The following is an 18,407-nucleotide window of genomic DNA, read 5'->3' on the forward strand; positions in this document are numbered from 1 at the left end:
AGTATTTTAGTTTTGAATAACACTGGATTTTATAAATCTTAAAGAATTGACTTTAACTCCACCATTGAATAACACCAAACTTTTAAAATCTAATGAAATATAAGATCTAATAACACCAGATTTTAACGTTAGATTAATAATCATTAGTAGAATAACACTGGATTAGTGTTGGATTTCAATTCTATTAAAATCCATCATTAAATAACACCACCTAAGTCATTTCAAATGAAATCTCTTTGAAGTTTCATGAGTAAATTATTAGAATCAAAATCCAAGATATAGTGCAGAGATTTTGAAATCCACACAAACAGATTCTTAAAACCAATATCAGAAAACAAATCTAAACCTTAAAGAATTGACTTTAACTCCACCATTGAATAACACCCCCTTAGTATTTAGGGTTTAGCTTTGAAGGTTAAAAGTTTAATTTTAGTTTTGTAGTTTTTTGGGAAAACCAGAAATTAAGTGGTATTTTGGAATATTAAACTAACAATAATAGTTTTGGAAAACCAGAACTTAAGTATTGAGAATTGTCCTATATTTTTCATTCGACATATTTTTTGTGTTAAACAATTTTACTTTTCAAAGAAACTATGTAAAAGTGAAAGTAAAGAGACATATAGTTGACTTAATATGTTAATAGAGATATATATTTTTTAGGTGGTGGTAAAGATCATATTTCAACTTTAAAAATATGATTGAGTGTAACAAAATACATTTTGAGTGGTAAACTTTTAAATTTGTAAATACATGTAAATAAAATAAAGTTTTGATAGGTGGTTTATATGTAAAATATTTTCCGAAGAAGTTGCGGAATCATATCTTAGGCAAAATTGCAAAATCACATTTTTTGAGATTTGATAATAATAATAATGATGATGAATATTTTGGCAAAATTTTTGGTGATTGGTAATTAAAATTTACTTGATTATCATAATAAATATATCAACAAATTTAAAATATATAAATGAAAATAAGTGTATTAACGCAAAAAGATGAATCTATATCTTCTTATTTTTTAAATATAGTATCTGTTTAAATTAAAAATTTAATATATTTTTGTTAAATTTAATTTTATTTGAAAAATTTTAAACCCGCACATCGGACGGGTCCTAATCTAGTAACATATAAAACCATGGGAAAGATAATTTTCACTTGGCTCTAACCTTCACTTGATGTTGAACCAACTTTTGCCATATACATCAACCAAACTAGTGTAGTAACTAAAATAATATTATTTTAATTTTAACTAATATTAATTAAAATAATATTAATATATAATTTAAAATCATGCATAATGGAACTTTTACGATTAGAAATCATTGATTTCAAATATCTTTAGATATTCTCGATTATTTAATCAAATTCCAAATAATTACTCTAAATTAAGTTAATTAACTATGTTTCCTTACCTAATATATTTTTGGTTATGATTTTAAAGATAGAAGGCAACTATTTATTAAAAAACACTGTAATTCATATATTTCTCCTTCCTAATATTCATAAAATCGATTTTAGAGAAACAAATTGTACTACTCTTTAAAACCACATCGTAGCATATTCCTAAACAATAAACGATTACAAAGACTTTATTCCAATTTTGTTATGGTATCAAATATATTATGTTTGGCTACCAAGAGATTTGTGATCTAACTTAGGCGACTATAAATACTTTAGGTCTTCTCACATCATCAAACCCACATACCACCAAAACTCTTATCCTTTTGCTTCTTCTCTGCACAACTTGCATATAATCATCAAACACAAAACACCTACCACCAAAAACGTTGTACTAGACCATCAACTACTGGAATCGAAGCAACGAAAGAGTTTGAGTAACCAAACCTCTTTGGGAGAAGTAGATTCAGTCTCTTAATCTTGGTTTTTTTTTCTCTATAGTAATCAATTTTTGAATCTCTAATTAACTACAGCAAACGCAAGTCACGTCAAATAAATTGTTAGGCCGTAAAAAGATATATGATTGTTGTAATGGTAACCTTTTATTACCGATGTGAATTATTTCCTTTTTTTTATATATATTTGTGTGAGTGATTTCTGTTTTTGATAATAGTAGGGATTGATCCGCTGTACACCGCGAGATGATTTGTTTTATAAAAATCGCAACGTAAAAAATTGGATGATTACATATAGATATAGACGATTGAAATTATGTATTTTTTTAATACATTTATATTATATATTATATCTTTTACGATAAAGATGTTTTACGATTTATTTTTAAAAAAATATAGCTATGAAAACATACATTTCATTAACGGTGTATGGCGGGTGTAAATTTGTAGATGTTTTATATGTCAATCTAAAATAATATTCTTCCAATTTTGTAGTTATTTATTTGTATGTAAACAGTAAGATTTTTATAAAACAAATCGTTCTGCAGTGTACCACGGATCAATTCCTAATTACCTATTATGACTATAAAGTTTTCTGACTAATTGACGCCTGATTAAATTTAATAGTAACTCTCTTAACAGTATCCGTGAGACCAACTATCCGGGATCCGCTCCGATCTGCTCCGAAAAACAGGATATCCGGATGGGGCGGATCCGGATCTGGATAATGAAAAACAGATCCGACCGGATCCGGATCTGGATAATAGAAACTTTAAAGCCGGATATCCGGATCCGGGATATTTTATATAATAATAATATTTTTAATACTTTATTACTATTATTTAAATTTTATTAATAATTTTTATTATTTTATATAATAATAATATTATTTTATAATATTTTAATTATTTATATTAAATTATTTGTTTTTGAGATATTTTTCTTCAAATTTTACATTAATAAAAAAAATTGTATAAAAAAACCTGAATCCGGATATCCGGCTATTTTTACGGATATCTTAAACCCGGATATCTGAGTAGAACGGATCCGGATCCAGATACCTTAAGAAAGCCGGATATCCGGATCCGGGCCAGGCCTACTTAACAGTACTAGATTGTAGCTTTAAATTTTATAACAACGCCAATCTTAATAGCAATTTAGTCTCGTTTTTCCGGTTTGGTATCGTCGGAATTTTCGATCCGTTTGTAAGCCCATTTTCTTTAAGTCCATTTGGGGGTACGAGGCAAAGCCCAAGGCAGAAGTGGTTTTAATTTTGGAAAGAAAAAAAAAATGGTTGAAGATTAGGAGGTGAATTAGAGAGAGGCAAAGGCATACACACTTATTATTATTATTAGTCGGCATTTAAATCAACGATTTATTAGTTAATAATATTAATACACTAACTTGCACACACTCTACAAATCTGAAATCACAAGTCTCTCTCTCATCATCTTCTGCGAGATCTGATCGTATCAATGGAGATCTTCTACTTCGTGGTGTTCGGTGGGTTGGCTGCGATCGTCGCCGGCTTGGAGCTGAGCAAATCGAACAAAGACCGCATTAACACCTCCTCCGCCTTCAACTCCTTCAAGAACAACTATCTCCTCGTCTACTCTCTCATGATGGGTGAGTGTTCTCGATCCAATCGATTTTGTTGTTATTTGTCGGTGGAACTAGATCGGACCGGAATGAATGAATGAATGTTGCTCTCTCTCGAATGACTTTATTGATTTTGGTCTCTCTCCAGCTGGGGACTGGTTGCAGGGTCCCTATGTGTACTATCTCTATAGCACTTATGGCTTCGGCAAGGGGGAGATCGGTCAGCTCTTTATTGCTGGTTTCGGATCTTCCATGTTGTTTGGCACCATTGTTGGATCTCTTGCCGACAAACAGTCAGCGCATTTCTTCTTCTTCTTCTTCTTCTCCATTTTATTATACTATTGGATCTTCTTCTGATCTCTAACTTCCTTAGGGGTCGCAAGCGAGCTTCTATCACCTACTGCATTACCTACATTCTCAGCTGTATCACCAAACATTCTCCCCAGTACAAAGTTTTGATGGTCGGTCGTGTTCTTGGTGGTATCGCTACTTCTCTCCTTTTCTCTGCCTTCGAATCCTGGCTTGTCGCTGAGCACAACAAGAGAGGCTTCGAGCAGCAGTGGCTCTCTCTCACTTTCTCCAAGGCTATCTTCCTCGGTAATGGATTAGTCGCCATCATTGCTGGCCTCTTTGGCAATTTCCTTGTCGATTCTCTCGCCCTTGGTCCTGTTGCTCCTTTCGATGCTGCTGCTTGCTTCCTTGCTATTGGTATGGCCGTTATTATTTCATCTTGGTCCGAAAACTATGGTGATCCCTCTGAAAACAAAGACCTTCTTACCCAGTTCAAGAACGCTGCATCTGCCATTGCTTCTGGTCAATCTCTTACCTTGCCTTGCTTTTGACAAAATCAATATATGTCTTTGCTTCTAGCTTTATTCCACTAACCACTTTTTTTATTTAATCAGATGAGAAGATCGCATTGCTTGGTGCCATACAGTCTCTCTTCGAAGGCTCCATGTACACCTTTGTGTTTCTCTGGACTCCTGCTTTGAGCCCAAACGAAGAGGACATTCCACATGGTTTCATTTTTGCAACATTCATGCTGGCTTCCATGCTTGGTAGCTCCATTGCCTCTCGTTTGTTGGCACATTCGGCTCCAAAAGTAGAGAGCTATATGCAGATCGTATTTGTGATTTCTTCTACAGCTCTAATGCTTCCTGTTGTAACAAGCGTATGCTCTCTGTCTTCATATCTCTCACTATTTACTTTCCATATTCAAGGATTATTACCGATATAATAATAACTTCTCGATTTCCATATTGGAACAGTTCTTGGTGGCGCCCTCAGGTGTAAAAGGTGGAAGCATATCATTCTCTGGATGCATTCAGTTAATGGGTTTCTGCACTTTTGAAGCGTGTGTAGGAATCTTCTGGCCATCTATAATGAAGATGAGATCGCAATACATTCCAGAGGAAGCTAGAAGCACCATCATGAATTTTTTCCGCATCCCACTCAACATCTTTGTCTGCCTTGTATTGTACAATGTGAGTTTTCCTGTTCTCTTTTTATTCAGACTTCTTCGAGGCAGTGGTGTTAGTATCATTGCTAATAAGGAACGTTATGTTCTGAAAACAATTTTTTACATGTCTCTAGCTTTTGGGTAAATATATGGCTCGGCCTACTGAGCGTAGCTAGATTTCATTTCATTCATAATTATTTAGAACGGAGTTACCTGCCCCTTAGATACTTAGACAATCTAAAAGTTATTCATTCAATATCCATCATATAGGTTCAACCATATATAAGGAGTACTATCTAAAGCTAGCCCTTAGATACTTAGTGTACAATCTACAAGTTATTAATTCAATATCTATCATCTGGATTCTTCGTTTGGATGTAAACCTGTATAGGAAAAGATGCACTGCCATGGACCTAACGAGCTTTTCTGATCTTTGTATGCTAAAGGTTGACGCGTTTCCAATGACCGTGATGTTTGGAATGTGCTCTGTATTCCTTTTTGTGGCCTCTATATTGCAGAGGAGGTTGATGAATGTAGCCGAGATCCACAAGTCAAGTAAGTCTTCTGACATTACTCACGAAATGCTTTAAAGGAAAGTAAAAATCATGTGGTACACACGCTTGATTGGGTTGTAGAAGGTATAACTAGTGGACTTGGGGACATTCTATCATGGAAATAAGAAATGCTCCCAAGAAATTCATGCATGAATTTCTAACTGATGAACATTGCATTTGATCTGTATCATGCTTGTAGATTCGTTTATCAGACTTGCGTGCATTTCTATCAAACATTGGAACCGTTATATGTTCATATCTAACAGCTTCATTGATCTGATCAATAATCGTGGACCGGTGATTCTAGTGTATCTTTTATTACTATTGCAGGATCACAAGAGTGGTCAGCAGAAAAGGAGATGACCTCAGAAGCTGACCCCCTAAACCCATAATAACCAAACCTCTCATGACATAAAAAAAAGAGGAAACGCCGTTCCGTCTTCTCTTGATGATTTTTCTACTTGTCTTAATACGTTCGTTGGTCATAAAGTCTTTCCACTTGTTTAGTTATATTTGGATTTTGTGCCTTCACCAGATGTAGCAAACACCCTAATACCTCTGCACGTCAGCTTATTTGGGCTCTGGCCACTATTCTTCTTAAATCTTTCAACTTTCTTTTGTGCCTCAAAAACAATCTTTATAAGTCACGATATTGGCCCTGAACCATAGAAATGCAGATTCATTAGTGCTGTTTTAAAGGAAGCTCAATCTCTTTGCAATTCTGAATTTAGGCAATAAATGTCTCTGTTTGAATGTGGCAATAGTCAGTCATAAACTAATACACTTAAACACATGAATGAATCTAACGTTATTCTTAACTGGTGGTGGCCATGTGAAACAATCAGTACACAAGCAGACATTATATAATTGCAAATGAATAGCGATTAGACCCATTTATGTATTGATACGATGCGACATTGCCCACTTGAGGCCATGTGCCCCATCTTCAGTCAGGGGTACAACCGTCATTCCACCTCATTTGCTTCACCAATTTATATAAGCTTTGCTTTTCAGGAGATCTGAGAAGCAAAGTACACCACCAATAATCAAGCAAGATGGGAGTCATGAGTTTGAGCAGCACGATGATGGTGTTATTACAGGTGATGATATTGTTAGGACAAGAGATTGGTACAGTGTCGTCGACTCTATACAAAGTTGGGGACTTGGACGCTTGGGGTATCCCAATTGATGCTAAAGTCTACACCAAATGGCCCAAATCTCACTCTTTCAAGATCGGTGACTCCCTCTGTAAGTCAAAATACTCAACTCTTCTACTTACAATTTCAAATCCCCCTCTAAAATCTAAATCATTGGAAACCAAAACAGTGTTCTTGTACCCACCAAGCGAAGACTCACTGATTCAAGTGACGCCCTCCAATTTCAAAAGCTGCAACACCAAAGACCCAATCTTGTACATGAACGACGGCAACTCTCTCTTCAACCTCACCCAAAATGGTACCCTATACTTCACAAGTGCAAATCCCGGCCACTGTACCAAGTACCAGAAGCTCCTCGTATCCGTCGGCACTTACTCCGCCGAAGCAGAAGCCTTGTCTCCGTCGTCTGCCGCCGACGGTCCCTCGTACCAAAACGCCTTCGGGTCTATTCCTCTCTCTCAGAAATCGTCGGCTACCTCCTCGCTCATTTCAGCTTTCTCCACTGTCGCTGCTTCGCTGGCTTGCGCTGTCGTCGGTGCAATCATGTGAAAATGGAATTTTGAATATCTTTATTTTATTTTTGAATAACTTTTTGTTTTTTGTTTTGTTTTGTTATGATCTCTTAATTATTTATTCTTCTTCATCGGCTCCGATCCTTTTATATCTCGACAATGAATATGCCAATTTTCTAAACTAGCAACAGATATATTCACACAATCCATATAGTTCTAAATTTTGAATTAGCAGCAGGAATTATTAATCGTTATTAACATCATATACATTTCATTCTTTCAATCTGTGATTCCTGATGCAATGCAATATGCATATTGCATAACCAAAAGCGACGGGAAATGAAGAAAAAAGGCAGTGAAACAAACCAAAAAAAGGCAGAGCAAATCCCAAAACTGTGGCTACGTCAAATGAAATGAAGGAATCATCAACTCAGCTTCATCCACTTCCGTTTAGCCTTCTCTATAGCTTCCTCTTTCAGCTTCAGCAGTCGTTGACAAGATTGCTTATATTGCGACTCTATCACATTCAGCTCCGCCTTCAGATCATCCGACTGCTTGTTTGACACCATTGAGCATGAATCCAGAAACGAGGACAACAAAGACTCTACTGCCTCGCAGCAGCAGCCGAGCCCTGAACCCTCGTTTGAGGAGACCCGATGGTAGTAGTCTGCTGATATGTCTGACTTCATTGATTCTCCAGCTTCTTCATCCTTCGACTGATATAAACTGTTTGCATCATAAGGCAGGCTTCGATTAGCCTTCAGCTTCATTATCAGTTCATCTATCATCTCAGCTATCACAATAACCTCTTGACTTGACAGATCAAGCTCTTCAACCATCTCCCCTGTAACTGCTCTTGCTGTGTCTGTCTTCAGATTGAAGTCAAAATCGACTTTTCTTGCTTGACCTGTTACAAAAATTTCTTGTGTAATTAAGCCATTCCAAAATATGCAAGAGAAGAGAACAAAAAAAAGTGGCCTTAAGATATCGTAAGACAGACCAGATGAGCCCGCGATACGCAGAGCCATTGATGCTGCCACATCATCTCTCCTCTCTCCACTCAACCTGAATTCGGTATTTTCAGCAACCCTCTGGACTTCAATGGTCTGGAGCCATGCACATTCTTGGCTGCTTTTAGCAGAGGAGCAGATGGAAACACTTGTATTCTCCTTATGATCAACATCCATACGACGATATTCAGAGTGTGGTGGCTTTGCAGGTTTGAATGTTGTGTTTGATGAAGCAGCAAGAGTGGAGTCCTTGGCGCCATCTACTGCAAGGAGTTGGTCCTTCAGGAGCTCTAGAGCAGTTGGTCTAGAAGGAGCTGGGAGAAGACACTTCTCTATGAATTGCTTAACTTGAGGATCATCAACTTTGCTGAGAGATTGAGGTTTTATACCCTGCAAATGCAACAGTTCAAAGAAGAGTCCCGTGTGGAAGAGAAATGTAAGACTTATATATCACATTAGACTTACCGAGGTAACCTTCTTGTATATTTGAGCCTGGTTTCTGCATTCATTATATGGATATTCACATGTTACCATCTCCAACATGCACATGCCAAAAGAATAGATGTCCACAAGTTCATTGTATTCTTCTTCATAGAGCTCAGGCGCCATGAATTCAGGAGTACCTGAACAACATACCCAATATATTCAGTTCTAATAGAGGTTTCCTCGATCCAACAATAGTTAAAGAGGTCTGATAGTATTATTACCTATCACACTTCGAGCAGTGGGTTGTTGCATAACAGCTGCAAGGCCAAGATCTCCGATTTTGACCTCTCCGGTATGTCCGTTGACAAAAATATTGTCACACTTAAGGTCCCGGTGAATTACAGGAGGGGTCTGAGAATGCAAAAAGTGGAGGCCTTAAAGAATCTGCCTTGCCCAGTTGATGATGGCCTTGGGATCAACTATGGGGTGCTTCTTACGATAACTTTGCACCAAGAGAAATGACAATCAATGGAAAGACAGAGATAAGAGATATATTAAGAGAGAGAAAATGAAAAGAGAAGAAGAGAGGAGTGAGGAGACATACAGGCTGAGACTACCAGAGGTGAAAAGCTCAGTGATCATGTTGATGGACTTGTTATGATCATCAACCCAAGAGTAGAAGAGTTTGATGATGTTATCATGTTTAAGGGAATTGAGGAGATGGACTTGGGAATATAGCCTATCAAGTTGGCCAGGCATCTGCAAGACATCTTCAATGCTCATGAGGTTCCAAGCAACTTCAATACCTTGGACTTCATCAAATGCCTTATATCTGATTTTAACAACAACAAGAGATGAGAAAAACAACTTAAAAGCAAAAAGAGTTACATAGCATTGCATTTAAAAAAACATACACAGTTTTGAAGGCCCCTCTGCCGAGAACGTCATTATACTGAAGAAAGAAACAAGATAAAAGAATGATCACTGGTTGGAAAGTTTCCAGGAGAAGAAGCAAAGGAAGTATAGGGGTGGGTTCAAAACAAGCAACAGTCATGGCTGGAACAACAAAGGCCATTAACGTAGCTTATAAAGCTTGTAAGGAAATAGTCTAAATTCCATGGAAATTGCAGATAGAGCGTACCCTAACGTAGCGACCAGAGGGATCTTTGTGGACCAAGTCAGCCTCGTCCATGGCAGATATTCTAACCTAATAATAATATCTAATCCGGAACAAGGAGGGATGGTTGGTAGAGGGGGTTACAGGGTGAGGAGGAGGTGGAAGGAGATTGGATCGGAGAAGGCCTCACGGGCGAAGCAGTAGGAGTCGATATCGCCGATCGGAACCGACATCGGGAACAGAGGAGTGTGGCGGCCATCTCCCAGACGATGACGGTGCTGAGGTGCCTCTGCGTCGTCTCTCATTGTTGGATACAAGAAGAAGAAGAAGAGCATCTCCTCCTCCATTCATCAACCATCCACCATTCCGATGAAGAAGCTTCAATTTCGCCACCAATTTCCCAAATCAAATATCAAATTTCTCGAAACCCTAAAACAGATGAGAGGATTGTTTGTTGTTTTTATTTTTATTTATATACTCTCCTCTCTGTCTCCCCTAACGGGAATCTATTTTCTGATTCCACCCAATACGGTGTCGTTACGCGGCTTTCTTTGTCTTACTCAATGTTTAAAGCCCATACAATCTTCTTTCATGTAAAATTAAATGGGGAACAACTACACTATCAACAGATTCTTGTCTTGTTGTAACCATGCATGTTTGTAACAAGAAAACAAAACAAAAAAAGAAAATCAAAGTGGTAGGTATACTATACTATACTATAATAATAATAATAAATCATCATGTTTGGTGTCGTGATGTTGAAAGAGCTCAACAAGTGAGTACAAGACTTGAATCCTTGTCACTTGTGGCTTTGCCTCTACGATGAACTGTGCCCATGTTTGCCCTTTTCTTCTTTCCATCACTCCTTTCACTATCTTCAATCCCAATCCTCTCACCACGTCTCCTATCTCCAGAAACTCATCTCTTTCATCACACACCATCTCTATCTGCATTTCTCCTTTCCTGTTCAGTTCCTCCACCATTATCGGACATACCACTCCTCCTTCCCCCACTTCCAACGCCCATGTTCTCTCTTTCTCCTTCACCAGCTGATATAAATATCTTTCGCTCATCAATAAACAAAGACTTGTGTTTTTGATTCATCATTACTTACTACTGATCGATATATTACCTTAGGCTCGTATGGTTCTTTGAGTCTGTCCGCGTACTTGGCGATGCTTTGCATGAACACCATGTGTTTTATGGTCAGATCAAGCAACGTATCTATGCTACACTGTTTATCAAAACTTATTAGAGAATGCATTTGCTAATCCCTAAATAATTTGGATGCCAACTATATATATATTACTACTAATTACCTTAGCTCCATTTGGAATCATCCCTCGCAGCTCCTTGATACGGTCTTGTATCATCTGACGGTCCTTAGGCCTCGGCCTCCTGCTTTCTCCTGCCTTTGCTCTTTTCTTCTTCACACCTTCTTCGTGAGGCTTCTTCCAATTCCCTCCAACGCTCGATCTCTCATCATCATTCCACAAACTCCGACCATTTACTGTCTCCTCCTGCGGAAACAAGCTTGAGCTATGCTCTGATGATGTTTCAAGCTTCCGTCTTTTGCTCTGGTTCACGCCAGAATAGTCTTGCACGTTTGTGAGAGAACTACTACAAGTGTTGTTGCTAAGACTACTGCTTATGAGCTCTGAGAAGAGTCCTTTAGGCGGCAAAGCCATTGTAGGCGTTTGAGGATTCATCCCCAAAATGTCGAAAAGATCCTTGTCATCTCCTTGGATCACCATGGAAGAGCAGTTCTGTTCAGGGGAATCAGCTAGCAGCTGGTAAAGATCGTCCAGAGAGTAAGACTCGAGAATGTCGAACCCAAAATCATCTCCATTGCTAAGATCTTGGTGGGAAGAAGCTGCTTCAGAGGTTTCAACAGAGATCATCTCAGGGCTGAGCAAAGAAGGAGGATTGTCGTCAGCGAAGATGTCGTCAAAGCTGAATCCTTGGAAAGATTCAGCTGGGAAAATCTCGCAATCTCCCAGTGGGACTAAAGACTCGAACAGAGTATCGAGATCCCCCGAATCATCTGGTTTGAAACACGTCTCCTGCAGAGCTCTTGTTGTTTGTTCCAATATCTCTGAGCTCTCAAGAATCTAAAGATTGATAGGTACATACAAACACAATAAGTAATTAGTCCATGACTTCCTTCCGCAGCAAGAAAATTGATTTTATCGTATCGAAAACATGTTATATATATTTGCAAACCTTTTGAGTAGATCCTAGCTGAACAACGCCGCTGGATCCTAGTGGAAGGATTGCTATAGTCTGTGTATAAGGAAACTGCCGAATAAGAATCTGATTCAAATGGATATATGAATCCTTAAACTTGGAGACGATACAAATATAAATTACCTTAAAGCCAGAGAGAAACTGATTCTGAAACTCATGGTCCCACTGCAAAACAATCAAACACATAAATATCAAATCTTTATTCTTCTTCATAAAATGTTGTATGTAGTAAATTTGGACATACATTAATTATGAGAAAATGAAACATCAAGGAAAAGAAGTGAAGAAGGAGAACAAACCTGAAACAATGCGTCTGAGAACAGCCATTGATGGTTACCGGTCGAAGCTACTTCGCCCACAATTCTAAATTCATCAAAAGAAAAGTATATACATAAACACAAACACAGAGACAGATAATATATATTTGAGTGAAGAGTAAAAGCGTACCCTTGGCCTAAGATATGAGCCTGTAGAATCATATCATCAACTAGGGCGACTGATTGTTCATCATTGTATGCTTCTTCAAATCTCAATAGCCTGAAATCATCCAAATGAACAAAACTAAATAACAACACTTATGGACACCAAAGTAGCCAAATCACATATAAAACCAGAGCAAATGCAATTCAGTCTTTTCCTAAATCAATGGGGAAACATGCATAAAAACCTTGGAATAAAAAAAAAGAGAGGAATTACATGGAATTGATGGGATCATAACGCCAAACCACAGCATAAGACCATTCATGGCTGAAACAGAGACTCTTCAATATCTGCTTAATTTCTGAACCCATAATTAGGAATCCAACCGGAAACGGGTCAAGTTTTAACAAAACTCGAGACGACCCCTTTTTTAATTTCTGCAGGATCTCGAACTCTTAAAAAGGACAACAACTTTTGTCTTCTCCAGAAACCAAAGATAAAGAAAAGCTGGAAACAGAAGAAAAATGTCGGTTTTGAGTTTCTCTTTTTTAATTATCTGCAGAAAGAAAGAACGAAAAAAACTGAGACACAGAGAAAATTCCTTTGTGTTTTACTTTTTGTTCAAGCAATTAAAAAGGAGGTAAGAGCTTGGTTCTTTCTATATTTATATATATAACCAAACAATAACATAAGCTATTTAAAAAACAGAAAATAAAATGTTTATATTAATATTGAAATGTCTGTAATTCGATAAGAAGTGGAAGAGCCTTTTTGTCTGAGGAAGACAAGTTTGATGAATTAAATAAAAATAAATATTATTATCTATTTGATTTGATTTGTCTGCCGGTGTCCAGTCACGCTTTTCCCCAGAAGTGACGTGAGTTACACCGGCTATTACCAGTTTAAGGAGAAGTTTGCTTTTATTACTATATATTTATTTGTTGTCTTTGAAATTTAATACGGGAGAGGATCTTCGAGGGTATAATTTCCATAAAGGGAGATTTTATTTTGATTTTACTTTTAGTAAGTATTCATTAAATACTCGATACGAATTTATGATATACTTTAATGTTCAATATATTTAGAAATGATTAACTAACAATTGATAAAAATTTCTATATTGGAAACTGGTGAGATGGAAAAATAAAATTAAATTTTGACAAAAAGAAAAAAAAAGGAAAAAAAAAAATTTTTTTAAAAAAAAACAAAATATTAAAACCAAAATAAATGAGGAGAATGTACAGAGAAAGATAATGGTGGGTGATGTGGGGTTTCTAGCGATCATCCTCTCGTATCGAATCATTTTAATTATTTGTACTAAACTACTAATTATTCACTTTCTTGGGCTTAACAACGACCACCCACTAATTTTTTTTTTGAACCCTCTAGTTGTTGTAGAAGGATTTTATTGTAAATATGCCATGAAGAAATTCATATCACAACGTTTTTGGTTGAAAAATACTATGGTTTAGAGTTCTAAAAAAAAAGAATGACCGCCTTTTAGTGTATGGGCCAATGAGGTTCCCAAACTATGTGTCACCTAAATCTTGAATGTTTGGTATGATAATCTTGACTTAAGTAGTTCTGATTCCACTTCGTCATATATATAAAGTCTTTTTTTTTTTTTTTTTTGCCAGCCATATTATATAAACAGTCTATCACAAATAACGTCAGCAGTTACATACATACATAAAATAACGTTCAAGAATAATACTATATTTTTTCTGGTTTTTTTATTCGATATTTAAAGATTTTGCACATTAATTAAAAAATTCTTTAATTTTTATTTATTTTTAATTAAAATATCATTTATTATCTAATTAACCAATAGAAAACCAATCTGTAAAATATAAATCGTCAAAACTAATAAAAAATTAATTAATATTGTATTAAAAAAAAACATCATCTAATTTAGAACAAAATTTTTTACCTAAAACATTAACTAAAAACATTTATATATATGCATCCATTAATAAGCCAGATATATATACATATCGTAAGAGATTTATTATACCTATATTCATAAAAATGTTTAGTTGTGGTCTTTTGTGGTACCAACCTAAAATAAGGCTATGATTTAGCCTTAAGTCTTGAGAGATACTATTTTTCCTCATAATAATTAAGCAGCATTTTGTCATGAAACCATGCATGTTTAATTGCAAGTTTTTGTAGAAGATCACAACTACTGGACTGAACGATTGAGAAAAGGAAGATAGAGGAAAGCAGAAGAAAGTAATTTGTTGGCAAACACTTAATCTAAGCAAGGAAAAATTTGTAGTTTTGTGCAAAGGGTCCTTAACTCCGTATATATTAAATGAATGTTAAGTAGAAATTGAACATTAGTTCATGAATAGTATTAAAAATTACTTGTTTTGTTACTTTATTTTAGCTATTTTTATGTACATGGTACTATTTTTTACATATGTTTTGAGGTTTCAATGGATTATTTGTGTATTATACTATATAAACTCTGATCTCTACTTCAAATATCTACTATGAAGACTATAAGACATATCATCATTCATCAACCTTTGAATTTCATAATATATCTATGGAAATACGATATCAATAGAATTTAGGGAACATCAAAGATATATATAGCAAACGTTAGAAACACATGCATCAATATTTGACAGCCATTTTCATAACTCGCAACATTCCACACAATACATGCGTAAGTGCCACACATACATCACTTTTTTTTTTCTTTTTTATCAACCAAAAATTTCTCAGCCTGAAGCTAATGTATCTATACTAGTATAATCGCAGCACTTTTTGTGACGGGTGGGTAAAAAAGCTTTCGGGTATATCGGATATCCGACCTATTTTAAAAATTCCTTCACAAAAAATTTGTTGGGTCGGGTTATATTTAACCCAACTCATACACCGGATATTCCATATTTAATAATTTAGATTTTTAGAAGATTTGATTAAGATTTATAATTATGATTCTCCTATCATCTTTGTTTGATTTGTTTTTAACTGTTTTGAATCATTATATAATACATAAAGTAAAAAACAAAAATCAATTTTTTTTCTGCATATACTGTGATTCGAAATTAAAAAAAAACGGACATATATTATCCAATTGACGAAAATGTGTGTTCAACGTTCTACATCGATTAAAATATTTAAACAATGATTCAGAATCATATCATAAATAAGAACATTAATAAAATAAATGAGTTTTTTTGGCGGGATGAGTTTGGCGGAACGGGTTTTTGAATCAACAATAATAAAAAGATTAAAATATCATTAATCCGCCGCTTCAATACGGATTTAATCCTTTTTTTTTTTAATACAAATCACAGGACGGGTTAAGAAACTACGGAACGGGTTATATTTCGGAAATGATTTATATGGCGGACGAATTTGAATCAATATTTATATACCGCTTTAATACGGGTTAAATCCTCAGTTTATTAATAATTATCTCGTGGACTCGTGGTATACCGTTACTTAATAACAATTGTAAACTATAATATAAATAAATATGTTATAAGGAGATACAATTTACAAAATATTTGTATACTAACTTTAAAATTAAATCATCCCCCGGTGTACCGCGGATTAAAATCTAGTAACACTTAAATGTATTTACTTTTTAGCTTATTGATAGTGGTAGAGAATATAAATAGATATATGTAAAAAGAAAAAAGAGAAATAAATAGATATCCACAAATCTCGAAATGGAAAGTGATTATAACTACAAATCAAATGAAGAAAAGACTCATCAATTTATTTTTTTGGTTTTATTAGGAATAGCCATAATTTGGTCTCTTATACTCATCACACGCTCAATCATGGCCGTTGAGAACAAAAGTCAACGGCATCAAGATTTTTCACCTTAATCCTTTTTCGTCTTTAATTGTTTTATTCTCACTTTTCATAACTTTCCGTTTTTATTACAATGGTGTCCGAAAGTGGTGAACTAAATCCAAAAGTGGGATTTTATGTTGTACACTTGCTTTTTGTTAGATAAACTATTTTAAAACTTGTCTTTAATATATAAGTAGAGACTAGAGAATAGATTTTCTTTCTAACGTAAAAATAAAAAATAAAAGAATTTATTTTCTTTATCGCTTAAGAGTAACTTTACCAAACAATCATTGGTCAACATATAAATGGACTAATGTAGTGTTGGATTCATAATTTTTATGGATAAATTTTTGAAATTATGAGTATTTTATTTATAATATACATTTAATCTTTGTTAGATTTGATAGTTTGTTTTTAGCTATGATAGTTGCAAATACATCCAAAAAAAATATATTAAAACTATCATATAATCCAGTAATCTTTGATCAAAATATTACGAACTTATATGTCAACCGCTAAAATTTCATCGTTGATAGCACACAAATTTTCAAAATCTTTTGCATTGACTCTCAATTTTGTTCAAAGAAATAGTTAATGCAAACTTTTGCTATATGAGATAATTTTGTGGTTATTAGTCTCCTTTGTTATTGTCCTAGATTGTATTTTTTTCTGTTCATCATCTATCAATTTATATGAGACCAATTTTTGTTAGCCCTAGTCTGCATAAAAGTATGGGTGAGTTTTTAAAGTTAATTTACACTCTTTTTTTGTTGTTGTCAAACTGTTAATTTATACTATCTATGTTCCCAAAAACATGATGTTTTAGGTTTTTCACACAAATTAAAAAAAAAACAATTTTCATATATCTTATTAGTTTCATAATATTAAAACCATTTTCTTAGTTGACAAATAACATTAATAATGAAAATGATACAAACCATTAATCTTTATGGAACAAGAAAAATTCAAAAAATCATTTTTTAGTTTACACAATATGAGCCCCTAGAGGTCATTAAGATTTTATGTAATATCTGTTTTTTCATAATCTATCTATCTTAATTCTAATATTTAAGGCTTAATTTTTATATAATATTTATTATTGTTGTTATCTGTATATAATGATTTACCTTTTATCTGTATATAATGATTTACCTTTTTTTCTTGTTCTTTTTGTGTTCCATGGGAAACCAAGATGGTGAATCACATTTTATTGATGGAACATCAATTTCAATTATTGTGTCATTTTTTACAAATTGGGAAAAGAAAACGTACTGCTTGCTGTCTTCAAAGCTTTTAGTTTTAATCAAACCACCATTACATATGCACTATTTATTCCCACAATTCCCTCTAAGAATTAATAACTTCGTACTCTGTATAGATACATAATATAATGTCTTTATTTGATCAGTAGATCTCAAATGACTTTAGTTCTGTATTCATTATTGAATGTCCAAAGACTCAATCGTTATAGATAGCATAGCACATTTGACACTATTATACGTACAGTTCTAATTCAAAGATCTAAATGTGCGAAAATGAAAATGACAAGAAATATATAGTTAGGGATGCAATGGAATATGCAAAAAAAGGGAAAGGGAAAACTAGGCACGCTTTGTCCCAAAGAAAGGACCAACTTCGATATTTGTTAAGAAACTCTTATGGTAACACCATCATGCCATTTCCCACTACCATCAACTATCATCATTCCCTTTTCACACACACACACATATATGTATATAACTTTGTCTATGTATGTAATCTCATTAATTAGGTTACACATATAATCCTATACTATACCCAGATATACTCGAGGCTCATGGATCGTTGTCATTAAGCACGTGTATTATACATATCATCAATTGATTGCGTTTAGACACATCTATCCATCCACATGTAATAAATATCACATTGTCGAGTTTTAGCTATCGTCGACATGGTTTAACTAAAAGACTAATTAGACACTAATGTCTAAAAGACCATATAGCTGACAATCAGTGCCGGCTCTCCCCATGTGCGGGGAGTGCTCATGCACATGGTCCAAAAATTTTTTGTCTTTTTTTCAACTAAATTTATTAAAATTAGGGTCTAAATTTTTTTTCTTATATATATACATAAGAAATTAGGGTCAATTGTTTTTTTCAACTCAGGGTTCTTAGTTTTTTTGAGCCAGCCCTGCTGACAATGAAAGAGTGGTTATTGAAAAAAGGCTACTGCAACTGTGCAAGTTTTTATGG

At 34.7% G+C, this 18,407-nt stretch overlaps 4 protein-coding genes across 5 annotated transcripts; 2 read left to right on the top strand and 2 right to left on the bottom strand.

The window, feature by feature from the left end:
- The first annotated feature begins 3,163 nt into the window (after positions 1 to 3,163).
- LOC9322398 (molybdate-anion transporter) lies at positions 3,164 to 6,160 on the top strand. The gene is made up of 7 exons (XM_021034719.1): positions 3,164 to 3,479; positions 3,601 to 3,745; positions 3,826 to 4,265; positions 4,358 to 4,623; positions 4,721 to 4,936; positions 5,358 to 5,466; positions 5,796 to 6,160. The coding sequence occupies exons 1-7, from the start codon at positions 3,329 to 3,331 to the stop codon at positions 5,855 to 5,857; spliced, it is 1,389 nt and encodes a 462-aa protein (XP_020890378.1). The 5' UTR covers positions 3,164 to 3,328; the 3' UTR covers positions 5,858 to 6,160.
- An 82-nt stretch (positions 6,161 to 6,242) lies between these two features.
- Positions 6,243 to 7,318, top strand: LOC9322399 (mavicyanin). Its single transcript, XM_021034720.1, has 2 exons — positions 6,243 to 6,713; positions 6,792 to 7,318. Exons 1-2 carry the CDS (start codon positions 6,521 to 6,523, stop codon positions 7,169 to 7,171), a joined length of 573 nt encoding a protein of 190 aa, XP_020890379.1. The 5' UTR covers positions 6,243 to 6,520; the 3' UTR covers positions 7,172 to 7,318.
- A 27-nt stretch (positions 7,319 to 7,345) lies between these two features.
- LOC110230797 (probable serine/threonine-protein kinase WNK10) lies at positions 7,346 to 10,150 on the bottom strand. The gene is given in 7 exon segments (XM_021034718.1): positions 7,346 to 8,041; positions 8,135 to 8,534; positions 8,610 to 8,767; positions 8,852 to 9,072; positions 9,175 to 9,402; positions 9,485 to 9,522; positions 9,712 to 10,150. Coding segments are annotated over 7 exon segments (1,578 nt in total). The 5' UTR covers positions 9,763 to 10,150; the 3' UTR covers positions 7,346 to 7,559.
- A 103-nt stretch (positions 10,151 to 10,253) lies between these two features.
- LOC9322400 (transcription factor bHLH157) lies at positions 10,254 to 12,974 on the bottom strand. 2 transcript variants are annotated; one of them, XM_021033921.1, is made up of 8 exons: positions 12,631 to 12,974; positions 12,382 to 12,471; positions 12,234 to 12,297; positions 12,058 to 12,099; positions 11,911 to 11,970; positions 11,007 to 11,798; positions 10,820 to 10,921; positions 10,254 to 10,739 (listed from the first exon to the last, which is right to left on the bottom strand). In XM_021033921.1, the coding sequence occupies exons 1-8, from the start codon at positions 12,723 to 12,725 to the stop codon at positions 10,404 to 10,406; spliced, it is 1,581 nt and encodes a 526-aa protein (XP_020889580.1). In that variant the 5' UTR covers positions 12,726 to 12,974; the 3' UTR covers positions 10,254 to 10,403. The 2 variants fall into 2 exon arrangements, with proteins under 2 accessions (XP_020889580.1, XP_020889581.1); XM_021033922.1 differs by having other exon boundaries at positions 10,254 to 10,736; positions 12,631 to 12,972.
- Between the last annotated feature and the right edge of the window lie 5,433 nt (positions 12,975 to 18,407).

The sequence above is a fragment of the Arabidopsis lyrata genome (genome assembly GCF_000004255.2).
Source record: "Arabidopsis lyrata subsp. lyrata unplaced genomic scaffold ARALYscaffold_2, whole genome shotgun sequence".
Classification (NCBI taxonomy): Eukaryota; Viridiplantae; Streptophyta; class Magnoliopsida; order Brassicales; family Brassicaceae; genus Arabidopsis; species Arabidopsis lyrata.

Coding starts and splice junctions, on each gene's coding strand:
- LOC9322400 (XM_021033921.1), bottom strand. CDS start 12,725: ATGGGTTCAGAAATTAAGCAGATATTGAAGAGTCTCTGTTTCAGCCAT. Junction 12,298..12,381: donor GCTCATATCTTAGGCCAAGG/GTACGCTTTTAC, acceptor TGATGAATTTAG/AATTGTGGGCGAAGTAGCTT. Junction 11,799..11,910: donor AGCTAGGATCTACTCAAAAG/GTTTGCAAATAT, acceptor ATCAATCTTTAG/ATTCTTGAGAGCTCAGAGAT.
- LOC9322399 (XM_021034720.1), top strand. CDS start 6,521: ATGGGAGTCATGAGTTTGAGCAGCACGATGATGGTGTTATTACAGGTG. Junction 6,714..6,791: donor CAAGATCGGTGACTCCCTCT/GTAAGTCAAAAT, acceptor AAACCAAAACAG/TGTTCTTGTACCCACCAAGC.
- LOC9322398 (XM_021034719.1), top strand. CDS start 3,329: ATGGAGATCTTCTACTTCGTGGTGTTCGGTGGGTTGGCTGCGATCGTC. Junction 3,480..3,600: donor CGTCTACTCTCTCATGATGG/GTGAGTGTTCTC, acceptor GTCTCTCTCCAG/CTGGGGACTGGTTGCAGGGT. Junction 3,746..3,825: donor GGATCTCTTGCCGACAAACA/GTCAGCGCATTT, acceptor TAACTTCCTTAG/GGGTCGCAAGCGAGCTTCTA.